This window comes from Ostrea edulis, chromosome 8 (assembly GCF_947568905.1).
Source record: "Ostrea edulis chromosome 8, xbOstEdul1.1, whole genome shotgun sequence".
Lineage (NCBI taxonomy): Eukaryota > Metazoa > Mollusca > Bivalvia > Ostreida > Ostreidae > Ostrea > Ostrea edulis.
The window spans coordinates 64,900,074-64,916,654 of record NC_079171.1 but is presented as its reverse complement, the minus strand read 5'-3'; the positions used below and the strand labels follow the sequence as shown (position 1 = coordinate 64,916,654).

The 16,581-nt window shown below is 39.2% G+C and overlaps 1 protein-coding gene across 4 annotated transcripts; it reads left to right on the top strand.

The window, feature by feature from the left end:
- The first annotated feature begins 2,600 nt into the window (after positions 1-2,600).
- On the top strand, positions 2,601-12,936 carry LOC125661652 (kelch-like protein 24). Of its 4 annotated transcripts, none has more exons than XM_048893720.2 (2): positions 2,601-2,774; positions 9,357-12,936. In XM_048893720.2, the coding sequence occupies exon 2, from the start codon at positions 9,422-9,424 to the stop codon at positions 11,210-11,212; it is 1,791 nt and encodes a 596-aa protein (XP_048749677.1). In that variant the 5' UTR covers positions 2,601-2,774; positions 9,357-9,421; the 3' UTR covers positions 11,213-12,936. The 4 variants fall into 4 exon arrangements, with proteins under 4 accessions (XP_048749677.1, XP_048749675.1, XP_048749676.1 ...); XM_048893718.2 differs by lacking the exon at positions 2,601-2,774 and adding an exon at positions 8,793-9,179; XM_048893719.2 differs by lacking the exon at positions 2,601-2,774 and adding an exon at positions 8,999-9,191.
- Positions 12,937-16,581: the final 3,645 nt, after the last annotated feature.

Below are 16,581 nucleotides of genomic sequence, written 5' to 3'. Positions count from 1 at the left end.
TCAATGGCACAGCTGTATGTATTTGATAACGTAATGAGGACATTTTTTATTTTCCTTGTTTCTAATCGTGATTTTTCTTACAAATTTCAAAGAACACAGTCGATGATTTTAAGTAAAAACACAGAGACCAGGGGCGGATTCAAAACATTTTAAAAAGAAGAGGGGGCGTGGTGTGCAATCCCTGTAACCCCCTATAGATCCGCCACCGTAGGATAATTGCAGAGTGGATCACCTACCTGACATATGTATGCCTCGAAGGGTTCTCCTGAAATATCGAAATCGGGATGTAAAGCTTCAACATCAAGTCCCGCGAAAACTTATTATGAAAATTATACACAAATTACAAGTAATTAGATTTTTAACATTACAAACATTTCAATGATTTGTAACCTTTCCTTTATATTGACAACACGGATATTTGAACAAAGGAAAAAAGTTCGTGTTTTTACCAGTACCGCATACACAAAACACATTGTATTTTACTTATGTTTACTATATCAATAATTAAGTGAAAACAACAGCTTGTACATATTTGTAATTTATCGAAACAGTCACTTTTCTAAACTATTTTCATTACACCATTAGCAACACAAATATCTGCAGTTTCTGGTGTCAGCGTTTTTTGTTTTTCCTTAACAGCCATACATATTATATAAAAGCCATATAATACACATATTATATAACAGCCATATAATACGCATATTATATAACAGCTATATAATACACACATTATATAACAGCCATATAATACACATATTATATAACAGCCTTACATATTATATAACAGCCATATAATACACATATTATATAACAGCCTTATAATACACATATTATATAACAGCCATATAATACACATATTATATAACAGCCATATGATACACATATTATATAACAGCCATATATAATACACATATTATATAACAGCCTTACATATTATATAACAGCCATATAATACACATATTATATAACAGCCATATAATACACATATTATATAACAGCCTTATAATACACATATTATATAACAGCCATATAATACACATATTATATAACAGCCATATGATACACATATTATATAACAGCCATATATAATACACATATTATATAACAGCCTTACATATTATATAACAGCCATATAATACACATATTATATAACAGCCATATAATACACATATTATATAACAGCCATATAATACACATATTATATAACAGCCATATAATACACATATTATATAACAGCCTTACACATTATATGACGCTCGCGGTTTTCGTTTCACTCTTATAAAGGATTATATAGCGAGAATGCTGATCAATGTTAAAGTTTCATTTAATCATATGTCTGCAATTGTTGGTCCAAGTTGTAAAAAAAAATTGTCCATATTGTAAGTAATGCTTTAGATTTCCTAAATATTGCAACACAAATGGGTACAAAATGAGTTTTCAAACAAATATATTTTTCATTGAAATATATAACGTAAAAGATGAAAGTTAACTCATTTATAACACTACGCCGCGCTGTACATACTTAGTTGATTAACATCCCTCTCGAGAATTCTTAACTCATATTGAGACGTCACCATTGCCGGTGAAGGGCTGTAAAATTTAGGCCTATGCTTTGTGCTTATGACCTTTGAGCAGGGAGGGATCGTTATCGTGCCACACCCGCTGTGACACGGGGCCTCGGTTTTTGCGGTCTCATCCGAAGGACTGCCCCATTTAGTCGCCTCCTACGACAAGCAATGGGTACTGAGGACCTATTCTAACCCGGATCAGGGGGGAGGGGTTGTACTGAGGACCTATTCTAACCCGGATTAGGGGGGAGGGGTTGTACTGAGGACCTATTCTAACCCGGATCAGGGGGGAGGGGTTGTACTGAGGACCTATTCTAACCCGGATCCCCACGGGATTACATACATAGATACATACATACGTCTAGAAAGGCAGACAGACAAGACGGACGGAAAGACGGACGGACGAACAGACGGACGGACGAACAGGAGGTGAACAATAATGAGTTTCTTAGACAATTTACGATTGTAATAAATGAATGCATCGTGATTCAATTAAAAAGCGTCACAATTCACTCTGTACAGCGCACGCGTAGAAACAATTAGTTAAACATTAAAATGATCATGTGTCAATAAACCATAAACAGTTTACACGTTGGATCCGCCCGACATAATCCCCCCTCTTGATTAACAATACAAATTTCTGCTGTCGTTGGATCCGCCCGACATAATCCCCCCTCTTGATTAACAATACAGATTCCTGCTGTCGTTGGATCCGCCCGACATAATCCCCTCTCTTGATTCCTGCTGTCGTTGGATCCGCCCGACATAATCCCCCTCTTGATTCCTGCTGTCGTTGGATCCGCCCGACATAATCCCCCCTCTTGATTAACAATACAGATTCCTGCTGCCGTCTGATTAATAACAGAACAAACTGATCCCATTCTTTACTGTATACTGAAACCTCTTGTCTATTGTTGTCTATTTAAAAGTATCTTTCAACTCTTAAGCAGTTTTCATGGTCTGTTGAATCACGTATATAGACTTTAAATATACCTACATTTAATCCCCCCTTCGGCGGTCCTCTCTGTTTAATCTAAATTTAGCCCGTGTCAAGCAGAGAAATTTACGGAGCCGAACTTACACGCGCGTTGTGACACTGTCGATTTCGCTCGTGTTTGTGTTCTGTGACAAGGAAGTGGTAAATTTCACGGGGAGACAGGATACACCGAGCCCTGAAACATGTGATTGACGGACACCCCGTGAACGGTAAGTAATGACGGGGATTGACATGCTGTGTATTTCAGCGGGTCGAGTGTTGTTCTGTTGACACATGTACACACACACACACACTGCCATGTTGATCGTATATATCGGAAGTACGGGAATGATTCACCTAAACCTTTTACGAGAGCAGGTCATACTAAATTCTCGTGCACACGGGACTAAATGCACTCCCTAGTCACCTGTACAGGAACGACATGTAACAATCGCTGATTGTCATTCAGAATCACTGTAGTTTTGATAGATTAAATTATTGTAGTGTTGGGGGTTTAAATGGGTTTTTTCTTCCTGTCTGCCGGGTTAGATTCGATGACCCCTCCCCCTGTCACTGTACAGGTATATGATATTGATTTTGCACCTGTCGCACCAGGTAGAAAGATTATTATGCAACGTGTATATATCAACCCAGGAACAAACAGACACCTGTTGTGTACTGAATATCGGTGAATGTACAGACTGTACTGAAAGCGGCTGTTACTAGGAGGAACTGAGGGTCCCCCTGTCCACTGTCACTTCACGTCTCTTTAGATCCCCTCCCCGTGATCACTTCCACGCCTCTTTAGATCCCCTCCCCGTGGTCACAAATATGAAACGGCGCCATGCGGTATATCTACATCCCCCTCCCACAAGATATCGTCCCTCCCACCCCGCCTCTCTCATAAAATAAGGTCCTCACCCTGCCCATAAGATAGGCTTCCTCACCCATCCAGTGGCGGATCAAAGATTTCCAAAAAGGGTGGCACACATGTCGAAAGTCATGTATCAAGCAAAATACTTGGCCACAGTCATCTATATATGCCAATATTGTGGGGAGAATGGGGGCCCGGGGTCACTGCCCCCCTCGCGCCTTCCGTTGATATAAGTGGTTTTATATCTGTACAGTTTCTATATATCCCGTATGAAGTACAGATTTTAAAGCCCCATTAAATCTTACTTTCTCTAGCATTAAGCACAGGTAAAATATTGTCCCTTTAGATAAGAAAGTTTTCAGTGAACTTTTGTTGGGTGAATGTATTCATTTGCTCAACTCAAGTATTCAGAACAGCGAACACGCGGAGGCTACCAGAACGTTTTAAAATGTAAACAGGTACTTGGCGATTTGTAAAGTTCGTGACACACCTTCACAGCTGTAGGGACTAAGTTCTGCAAAATTCAAAATGTGCGAAAGGACGCCGATGTTTTGCGTGTTTTATATGAGTTTAAAAAAAAAAAAAACCGCCTCACAAGTGTTAGTTTTAGGAGGAATGCTACACCAGAGGAAATTGATATGGATGAAAAGTAGAGGATATGTACAACAATATTCTGAAATTTAAAACTTTCTAATTTACTTTAGTCAAAAAATTCAGTTAATCTGAAAATATAAAATTTAAAAAGCTTGTTGGTCTCAAACCCACGATCTACAGTTCTGCCGCCGACACGCCAACATACTGAGCTACTCAGCTTGGCAATGAGATTGGGGATGAATAGAGAAATATTGTTGATATTAATATTCATATTTTCATTCCATGTTTTAAAAGGAAGTCAGCCATTATGACGATGTAGAGAACATCCTTAAAGTGCACTTGATTACTTTGATCTGTATATGTGCTGGGCTATTGCACTTCATTACTTTGATCTGTATATGTGCTGGGCTATTTGTTTGACTCCTGTTCGGTTCTAGGTGAAGCACCACAAATGTGTAGTGCTCCGGGCAGTCGAGAGCTAGGGTTCTTTAACATTCCAACGCCTGCCACAACACGGGATCGCCATTTCTACACGAGGGAAATTTGATATGGATGAAAATTTGAAGATATGTACAACAATATTTCGAAATTGAAAACTTTCAAATTTTACTTTAGTAAAAAAAAATAATGCAGTTTTGATATAGAGAATAAAACCCTTGTTTGACTCAGACACATGGTGTACATATCTTCAGTCAACATGTTAACCTACTAAGCTACTCAGCTAGGTAATTAGATTTTAAAAGATTATACAAATAGTGCTGACATTTATTTTGTGATTCAAGTTTCAAAAAAAAAAAGAAGGAAGGTAGCCATTATGATGACGTAGTTGTAAATTTCAGTTGAATTACAATCCAACCCATCTAGTAAACTCCCAGGGTAAATAGCATGATAGGGCCACTTACTAAACAATTTCTCTCTCCACAAATGATGAAAATGAATATTAAATTTATGTTTATGTAAATAAAACGAATAAGTTTCACTACAAGGAATTTTAATTTTTAACTACGATTTCTCAGTTGTGTTCAGATACATAAGGAGAAACGAGATATAACGATGATTGAACTTCATAGAAAATATCTAAGTTCCTAATATTTTAGAAATTTATTAGTTGTACTTATAAACAACCACAAAAAAACCAAAAATTCTATAGCAACCCATCTATTTATCTATTTTATTTTTTGTTTTGGTATCCTGAAAGCTGCGTGTGTGTGCACCAAACTAATGTTGCAACAGACTCGGGAATTTTTTTGTGTCGTGTGGTTGTGCGTTTATGAATGTGCGCGTGTGTGTTGGCGGGCGGGCGCCAGTGCGTGCGCACGCGAGTGCATGTTTATTCGTGTGGGTGCGTGTGCGTTCACTTGAAGATTGCTTTCATCTCCAAGAAATCTCTGTCTGCAGTGTCGAGTCCTCACGCTCCCATCTTACAATGTAGGTAGGTCACGTGAATCGGGCGCGGATCCCTAGAATTTGTCCTTCAATGACATTGTATATTCATTGGGAGAGGGGGGTCCCAATGTAAACGCAGGGCTTACTATTTAGATTACATAAGATATAATTTTCTTAAAAACAATGGAAGAATCGCGAGAGTCTGGCCGCCTCCTCTGGATCCGCGCATGGGGGATGAAGCAAAATAAAAGTAGTGCACTAATATCAGGTTTAAACTTGTAACCTATGCCGTAGGCTACACTCAACCTATGCCGTAGGCTACACTCAGCCTCTGTCGTAGGCTACACTCAGCCTTTGCCGTAGGCTACACTCAACCTTTGCCGTAGACTACACTCAGCCTATGTCGTAGGCTACACTCAGCCTTTGCCGTAGACTACACTCAACCTTTGCCGTAGGTTACATTCTTGTTCCCGCTAGACTATTAAAACAGCTGCGCCATTACCTCCCTATCCGACCTGCCACGCGAAGTAATAAACATTAATTGTTATTTGTTCCTACAAAAGCACCAAAACATATTCATACGCTTAGTTCATCTAGTACAAACAGGGTTTATGCCCAATCGGTGAAATAGAGACGAACTTAAGTTTGTGAAAAGTTCAAACCACAGGAAAAAATATACCGCAGTATGACCCGTACGAAAAAAACAAAACAAAACTATTGAATAAATTACCCCATCCTCTCACAAGAGGGCGCCTTAAGCAAGCAAGCGCCCTCTGGTGAGAGAATGTTGTTGGTTAGAGTTTGAAGACTTACACTACCCGTTTTATTTTTAGATTTGGATATTTTAAGATAGATTCAAAGCATGAAATGGTTGTTTGCATTGTTAATGGTTGCCGTCCATTTTAAGTCGTGCAGATATTTGGGCATAAAGTCTCGTCAGGAGATTTAGTACATCTTATCAAGTTCTCTTCTTTTTTTTTTTTCTTTTTTTTTTTACTCTTTTGACCTACGAATACATAGGTGGTTTTTCCCCGGCAAAATATATATACATTGTGAAAATATCACGTGGCAAATTCATTGCAACAGAACACAACCACAGTCAACATGCACTGGGTAGATAGCAGTGAAAACCAAACACGGTAATTATTCCCGGATCCATTAGTATAGGGAAACGAAGGAGGAACAATGCTCTTAAGTTAAAATATTTGAATGTGTATGCGGAACAACGTATCGATTGTGTTGTAAACGATGATGGTTAGAAATGTATAAACATATGTGTGTAGTGCGGAACAATGCTGTGACGTCGGTGTAAACGATACCACCAGAACAACAAAAATGATATACACCAAAGTGACATGTTTCATGCTTTCATTTTTTTTTATATTTAGGTTTTAAAGTGTGACATTTTAACAATATGCAAATTAATTCTGCGTGGTTAATTTGGTTTATATAGTTTCTCATTAACTTCATTGTTTTCACCAGTTTGGAATTAATGTAGTGTCATTTATGTTATGATGTATGAATGAATGATAGGACTTCGAGCTTCCAGCTAACACTGCCGTGACCATACAACCCCCCACCCCCCCCCCCCCCACTTACCCCCTCCCCATCACCGATTATTCAGTATATTTTTCATGAATGATAGTTCTTTTGATAACAAACTTTCGATAAAGTGACCGGCGTGCTTTTTTTAATTGTAAACTCTGAAATGCATAGTAGGACTTAATATCTATTAGAAAATAAATCTGATTTGAAAATAATTAAGTCTCAAGAGCAGTTCCTAGAATCAGTGAAGTTCTCATTACCACACATTTCCTTTCTGTCAATATCGTACTTTCAACCACTGCTTTTCATTTTGTCAGTTTCGTTTTTCACACCACCTGTTTCCATGTTTAATACTAGATGAACCCAATGAATTCAAAGTTTACAAGGAAAATGTGTCGTAAGTATAGATCTGTAGCTCTCTTGGGACAAGTCTCATAAGAACCATAGCTCTCTGGGGACAAGTCTCAGAACAACCGTAGGTCTCTGGGGATAAGTATCTGTAGGACCGTAGCTCTCTGGGGACAAGTCTCATAAGAACCGTAGCTCTTTAGGGATAAGTCACTGTAGAACCGTAGCTCTCTGGGGATAAGTCTCTGTAGGACCGTAGCTTTCTGGGGATAAGTCTCTGTAGGATCGTAGCTCTCTGGGGATAAGTCTCTGCAGGACCGTAACTCTCTGGGAATAAATTGAATCAAAGAAATACAAATCCACTACTCATAAATACTTTCAATTTGCAGCGCAATTTTTTTTTCTGCGCTCGATGGGGATCTCAATCAAAATGTTAATCTCTAATAATTCTTCACATATTTTCCCACTGCGCCCGTGTCAAGGTATACCGTCAATTATTCATTAATACTTCACGCGGACCGAAAACTCCCCATCATCATGTCTAAACAGAAATTAATACATGCACTGTTACACGTAGTTGTATCTTATGAATTGTTTTATCCCGCTAGTTAGCTCAGTGGATGAATGCCTGAGACCTGCAGGTCCCAACAGCGCTTCTTAACCCCCCCCCCTTTAAATGTGCTCGTAAACAACATTTTTGTTTTCACTAACTTCGACAAAATACACTTTCAAAATAATATTGGTGAGATGAAAGGTGAAGATAACAGTGATCAATCTCATAACTCCTATAAATAATACAAAATAGATAGTTGGGCAAACACGGACCCCTGGACACACCAGAGGTGGGATCAGGTGCCTAGGAGGAGTAAGCATCCCCTGCAGATCTAAACTGTTTACTTGATATGATATTTTTGGTGTTTATACCTCTCTAAGATATTGGCAAAATTAAACTAAAAAGGAGAAATAACGGTAATGACGGGTCAACCACTCATCCCGAGGGTTTCCAAACGAACGCCGAGGGTTTCCGAACGAACGCCAAGAGTTCATGAGTGAACGTCTAGGACATTGTACAAAGAAAAGTATGTTTCATTACTTTAAAAAGCTGGCGAAATTCGAAAAGGGAATTGAACCATTTGTGAACTTTTTAGAAGTAGAACTAAATGATCGTCTATAGATTTAAAACTAAAGGACAAAATTCTGGGGGGGGGGGGGACAGATCAAGTGTCGAGGAAATGCATAAAATTTCACACCACTGCCTGATTACATCCCCACCCTCATCCGTCCTACCCTTCCACCCTCCCCCTCCCCCCCAACCCCCTAACCCCCACCCACCCACCCCCCAGCAGCAGCTTGAGTTCAGTATGGCAAGATACCAAAAAAATTCATTAAAGAAAAACAGATTTTTTGTTAAAGAAGGGGGAGCATGCAAGGAAATTAACGGCAGCGCCACCTAACGAGTAATGTCACGAATGTTTTCTATTAACGGCAGCTCATACACAGTGTACGTCAAGATGTAGAGTTGGGATTAGTGAGTAAAGAGATGCAGTGTTGTGATAACGAAGGAAACTGCGTTTACAGCAGTGCGTGTCATTGATATGCGCGGGGAGAATTGTTATTTCCGGATTGTTGAAGTGTTGAGCATTACAATAAGGAAGTTAGCGGACACGTCCTATTGGGGGATTTACGCCAGCTGAAAAAAACCCTTACTCATGTCTGCAAGCTCTCCACTTAACAAACAAAAATATATATCTTGCGCTCACTTCTTGAAATTATACACACTTGTTGTTTTTCTTACTTACTGCTCGTATGGATGTGAGGAAATTCGGACACAGTATATCAGGCGATTTTATTTTATTATATTGCTACCTGAATTGACGATGTGTTCCGAGTGAGTGGAAATGTTTGTATATATACTCTTGTCATCTGAAATTTATATGTATTCCATCATCAGGATAGATATGTGATTAGGATATATTTTAAAACGTAGGGATTACCAAATTTTAAGTTCTCAAATAAAACAGATATTCCTCACTATTACAGAGTTGTAATTTTACTTCTCTTTCAGGGGACAACGATTTTAAAGAAAGACATGCTGCAATTTGAAGAAAAAGTGTCATAGAGAATATCAAAATGGTGACGAAACAGCCCGAGACGGCGTTAAACAAGATCTATCTCGACCTTCTGTGCGAATCCATGAAGAGGTTATGGACGACTGGTGATCACTCTGACGTCACAATCGAAGTGGGTGAGAAAACATTCAAATGCCACAAAAGCATCCTCGCGGCGATGTCGCCATACTTCGACGCCATGTTTAGTTCAGGCATGCGGGAAAGTATTAGCGGTCAGGTAACATTTCCGGAAATGGATCCGGATCTGTTTGAGATCGTTTTGGGTTTTATGTACACCGGGGCAGCTGAGGACGTCATGACGACCGAAAACGCGGTAGAACTCCTGCACATTGCAGCCGTGCTGCAAATTAAAGCTCTCCAAGGAATCATAGAAGAATTCCTCCATCCACATTTAACCAATGAAAACTGCCTCAAAGTCTGGCGCCTCTCGGTATTGCACGACTGCCACACGCTGACGGAGAAATCCGTGCAGTTGATCGCGAGGAATTTCAAGGAAATCATCAAGACTGATGAATTCTGGGATCTGGACGGCCGAGAAGTTGCATCCATTATTAAAGAAGACACTCTAGATATCGATAGCGAGGACCAGTTGTGTCACCTCGTTATTAAGTGGATTGAAAAGGACGTCGAAAAAAGAAAAGAGAGTTGTGGAATTCTGTTCGAACAGATTCGTCTAGCCTTTCTCACGCCGGAGTATTTGGTCAACCTGGAAGAAAAACACGAATTTTTGAAAGAGAATCTTGCCTGTATGAAATTCATTAACGATGCGAAGTCATTTAAACTTTTACCCGCGCGCCAGCAAGAGGCTCAGGGAAAACAGACGTGCCTGCGATTGACAGCCAACCAAGAGGAGGTCCTCGTGCTACTCGGAGGGTGTGAGTCGACCACGCCCCCTTATGTTCGTTCGCTCAGTGTGATATGTTACAGCTTTTATCGAAAGGAGTGGTTTTCTATTGCGTCACTTCCGTATGATCCGGGCATTGAGTTCGCGTCTTGTACTTACCAGAACGATATATACATTAACGGAGGCGGATCCATGCAGAAGTGTTTATTGTGGTACGATAGCAGCAAGAATAAATGGCTTCAGAACGAGTGCATGGGATATGGACGGCGACGACACGCCATTGTCGCTGTCACTGGCGCGCTTTACGCGATCGGTGGCTATGACAACAAACTTGACGACGGACATCGCATGTTGTCAGGCATCGAACGTTATATAATTCAGGAGGACCAATGGGAACCCGCGGGAGATCTGCCTATCGCCGTCAGTTCGTTTTCCGCGGCCGTTGTCGGGGAATCTATTTACATATTCGGAGGTGAGAAAAACGACAGAAAAGACACGGCCTTCATACAGTGTTACGAAACTCGCACGAAACAAGCCACCAAAGTGGACGCTAAAATTCCCATGGCCTGTAAACTGACCAAGTCCATCACGTGCGACAAAAGAATATTTCTGATCTTCTTCGACGGACGGGTTGTGGAGTTTGTGAAAGACCGGAAAGACGCGTCGAAAAAACCATTCTGTCGGACAGTGGGCCGCCTTACCGCCTTCCAGCGAATTCACTTCGGAGTGATACAACACCGCGGGAACGTGATAGTGTTAGGGGGTGAGATAGACAACGCCACTCTCTGTAGTGACCTGATTATGTTCGACCCGTCCACCACCGGATGTACCAAACTGAGAGATACGCTGCCCAAACCGAGGCTTATTGATGGCTGCGTGAAGGTAGCCATACAAAAGAAGTACCTACAACAACTGAAGGAGGACTCCCCCAAATCGTCTCGAAGATGAAAAATGTCTCAGGATATTTGTACAGTACAATGACTCCGCTTTAACTTTAGCGATTACGTTTATTTGTAAGACCTGCACTAGGGAACATAGTACCCTAATTGTGATTACATAAGTATGCTTAAGACTTAGAAGTACAGTGCCGATCTAAACTGCTGGTTCATACATATAGAGACGACAAGTTAAGAAACGAAGTTGTTGTTTTTAATCTTGTGGTGAAGAGATCCTACGTGGAGGTCAAGGTCATTGTTTATTTCCGTTTGTAGTTCAGAATTTTCTCATTTTGCGGTGTCCTTGTTGATTTCATTCAAGTTGTTATTTATTCCATCGTCATGGAAACCAAAGAAAACAGTGTCAGTGCCTTATTTTATCACGTGCTGTAAGCATTTTGATAGCGAGCTTTACTTCCGGGATTATTTTACTTTCGGAATTTAGGGTTATTAGGCATGCGGTACTATTTACCTTTAGAACCCTCATTGCATTATACAATAAATTGACTTGTTCAAACCGAGGCTGTGAAATATTTATTTGTTATAATGCTGCACGTGTTTTCTTGTGCGAGAAATTTTTATGAAGTTTGCAAGAAAAGGTCGTCGGGAATATTTCTCGACGCGAAAGGGTCTAGGTTGATCGACCCTCCTGTAATGTCATAGGTTTCTGCAAAAAATTTTTTTTTTATTGAATTATACAAATCTATCTTTCAGAGGAATTTTATTTACTGGATAAAATAAAAAAGGTGAACTATTGATATTGAAAAAGTTTATAATTTCCGTAAGTAATCAATTATTTATAATGAAAAAAATAAATATTATCAAGGGCAATAACTCCTATCCTGAAATTTTTCTACTGTATGTCCAGGGCCGTAAATTACATGGAGGCGGAGGAGGCAGCTGCCTCCTCCAACTTTTGAGCCAAAAAAAAATTAAAATTTAAAGTTCATTAGAATTTATGTTGTTTCCAATAACTAAGAACATGATACCTCCCTTAAAAAGCATTCCAAATCTTTCTTTTAGAATGAGTTAGTCAAGTAACATCTTAGAAGGCCCTAGAATCAAGGATTTTGCACGAAACGTGTTCAGTGTGCACAAAATGTGCTCAGCGTCTGGGGGCCTGGGCGGCCCCCAGACCCCCACCTAATTTCCTGCCTCCTCCAAATTGAAGGTTAATTTACGGCCCTGATGTCTATCATACAATGGTTTCCCTCATTATATCGGCAATTGATTTATAAATTGTTATATATTAGCAGTTTTTTTTAAACAGTTAACATAAAAAAAATCGTCATTTTAATAATTTTTCATTTATTTTTTAATTATTCTGTTTTACGAAAATGTGTGATTTTCTGCTGACCTATACTTCTTGTTTTTTTTTTTTTTTTTTGGTTTTTTTTGGTTTTTTTTTTTTTTTTTTTTTTTAAAAAGCTACATATACATTTTCTTTGGTTATGAATCAAATTAAGTTACATTGAGTGGAAATTAATGCAGTTTTCCATGAATATTGATATAACGTCACATGAGGGTAGAGCTACCTTACAGTTCGCGAAAATTAGTCGCCACGAACCAGTTTAACTGGTAAAGCGTGACACGAACCAGTTTAACTGGTAAAACGTGACACGAGTTGGTTTACAGTAGATTTATTTTTGCATTTGATGATGACTTTGTTATATGATATTACATTATATTTACCAGCCTAGAACAGGATTTTTTTATGAATAAAGAATACAATGAACAGTAGAAGTTATTGTCGTGACAGTCAGTAGTTCTCTCTCTCTCATCTCTCTCTCATCTCTCTCTCTCTCTCTCTCTGTCTCTCTCTCTCTCAATACACTGGTTCCCCCAAAGGAGTAAATGGTCCACATTAGTTTTTAAGTCAGTGTCAAGATTCATCACTCAAATGACTAGTTTTTAGTTAGTATCAGCTCAGGATTCTGAGAGGTCATCACTCAAATGACTAGTTTCTAGTTAGTATCAGCTCAGGATCCTGAGAGGTCATCACTCAAATGACTAGTTTCTAGTTAGTATCAGCTCAGGATCCTGAGAGGTCATCACTCAAATGACTAGTTTCTAGTTAGTATCAGCTCAGGATCCTGAGAGGTCATCACTCAAATGACTAGTTTCTAGTTAGTATCAGTTCAGGATCCTGAGAGGTCATCACTCAAATGACTAGTTTTTAGTTAGCATCAGCTCAGGATCCTGAGAGGTCATCACTCAAATGACTAGTTTCTAGTTAGTATCAGCTCAGGATCCTGAGAGGTCATCACTCAAATGACTAGTTTCTAGTTAGTATCAGCTCAGGATCCTGAGAGGTCATCACTCAAATGACTAGTTTCTAGTTAGTATCAGCTCAGGATCCTGAGAGGTCATCACTCAAATGGCTAGTTTTTAGTTAGTATCAGCTCAGGATCCTGAGAGGTCATCACTCAAATGGCTAGTTTTTAGTTAGTATCAGCTCAGGATCCTGAGAGGTCATCACTCAAATGGCTAGTTTTTAGTTAGTATCAGCTCAGGATCCTGAGAGGTCATCACTCAAATGGCTAGTTTCTAGTTAGTATCAGCTCAGGATCCTGAGAGGTCATCACTCAAATGACTAGTTTTTAGTTAGTATCAGTTCAGGATCCTGAGAGGTCATCACTCAAATGACTAGTTTTTAGTTAGTATCAGCTCAGGATCCTGAGAGGTCATCACTCAAATGACTAGTTTTTAGTTAGTATCAGTTCAGGATCCTGAGAGGTCATCACTCAAATGACTAGTTTCTAGTTAGTATCAGCTCAGGATCCTGAGAGGTCATCACTCAAATGACTAGTTTTTAGTTAGTATCAGCTCAGGATCCTGAGAGGTCATCACTCAAATGACTAGTTTTTAGTTAGTATCAGCTCAGGATCCTGAGAGGTCGAACTGAATATTGTGGATGTTCCTGATTAGCAGATAAACCATATTTTTCACGATCATTACAGACAATCTAAATTTAAAGTGAGTGTATCTTTTCCACGCTTGTCTCACGGGGTGCATATACAGTTTCTAAAAAAAAACCATTTTCTGATGCATTTCTTGGGTTTGTTGTTGTTGTTAAGATCACCTGTAGTCCGACATGGAAGGGGTTATAGGAGGTCAAATGTACGGTAATATAGGGAGCACATAATAAAAATCTTCCCAAGACCAGCAGCACTGTGTTGTGCCATTATTATTATACAAGCGTCGTTATGTACTGAAGATTCGATCTAATTAAGGAGGTATGCTACACCAGAGAAATTTAAGGATGTATGCTACACCAGAGGTATGCTACACCAGAGAAATTTAAGGAGGTATGCTACACCAGAGAAATTTAAGGAGGTATGCTAAACCAGAGAAATTTAAGGAGGTATGCTAAACCAGAGAAATTTAAGGAGGTATGCTACACCAGAGAAATTTAAGGAGGTATGCTACACCAGAGAAATTTAAGGAGGTATGCTACAAAGAGAAATTTAAGGAGGTATGCTACACCAGAGAAATTTGATATGGATGAAAAGTGGAGGATATGTACAACACTATTTTAGAATTGAAAACTTTCAAATTTATACCTTATTAGTAGTAGACAGCAATCTGTAAAAATATTGAAAACCCCTGCTGGATTCGAACCCGTGATCTACAGTTCAGCAGTCAACGTGCTTTTTTCTCTCTCTATCTTTTATTGATTAACATTTAAATAGATATCACAGACTTATCAACAGTTACAATCATATTTAAAACACTTTATATCTAAAATATGAACAATAATATTCCCGCTGTTTGTTTCAATAGAGGATTTCTATGTAAGAAAAACTGGCACAAAACAGAAACAGACGGAGGAGTGTTGTTGGTGGCCTATGTACCACACCGGTACCACAGGATTGATTGATTTTTTATGTTTTCCGCCACACTCAACAATTTTTCAGTTATATGGTGGCGCCCAGTTTTTGTTGGTGGAAGAGAGAACCTAGAAACAATGCACCTGGGAAGAGACCACCGAACTTCCGAAAGTAAACTGGGAAACTTTCTCACTTACCGGCGTGATCAGGTTTCGAACCCGCGCCGACAGAGGTGAGAGGCCAGGTACCACAGGAATAAGTAAGTAAGTATGTAAGAAAAACTTTTTAAACAGGTTCATTTTCTTTTCTAAAACAGTTAATTAATAATGGTTATATGAAATGTAATGTCTCAATGTATATCTACAAAGCCTTTCAATATAAATTTTCTTTTCACTTTGCAAATAAATCCGTCTTCTTCTATAAATACAAAATCTGCATACTGATATAAAATAATTGACAAAAAATACATTCACTGAGCTACGCGATAATTTTTTTTAATGAATAGACAAATATTGCTGATATCTATATTTTCATTCATGTTTTAAAAGGAAGTCAACCATTGTGACGATGTAGAGTACCTCCTTAATGTGTGACGATGTAATAAATTCCTTCTATATCCTATCTCTTGAACAGGATCCTGGAACAGGTTAGAATGAAAACAAGACTATGTTTGGAGAGGCACAAAAAGTGGAGACACGCGCGGATCTTTTTCTTTCTCCATACAGGTGGCGGGGGATGCATGGTGGCATTCCCTGACAAATTTTCAAATGTATATAATGGCGGATCCAGGATTTTTGAAAAAAGGAGGGGCAGGGCATGTTAAAGTCAAGCATTAAAGAACCAAAATACTGAGCTATTTCGGGTGCCGAATCTGTAATTTTAATGTATATATGCCAGTGATGCCTTGTATATTTAGGGCCAAAGGGGGTAACCGGTCCCTCGCCCCTCTAAATCCGCCGCTTGTGTAATTTGTAGTACTGTGGGTGGGTGGGTGGCGGTGGAAGTGACCCAAACAAGGGCCATGCCTGGAGGAAATAAATATCACCAAACTCAAGGCAAAGTTCCTAATGTCGCCTTATTTCCTCAATATATTGATAATTATTTTGAATTTTCGGGAAGAGGTCAATGTCTGCAGTGACTGGTATATATAGCCACTAACTAATTACATTGTTCATTTTCACAAATAGTCGGCAGAAAGCGCGTGAGTTGAAGTGGGTTTTCAAATAGGTTTTCGAAAGACCAAGTATTTTAGAGTAGCCGCTTATGAAAATCGATCCCTGTATTTTTGTTCTTGTTGTTTTTGTTGGAAGGAGGGGGTGGGAGTGGGGTGGGGGATTCAATGCTCTAAGATTACTTTAAAGACTTTGAATCGTTTAATCACTATATTGAAGACCTTTGATCTCTCTATATTCACACGTGATGTTTAATGTAGGCCTAGACTCTGGCGTAAATGGAATGACAGGTCTAGAGACTGGTATTTTGCGTGCGCATCACAACTGTATGAAAGGTGAAGATAACAGTGAACAATCTCATAACTCCTGTAAAGGTGAAG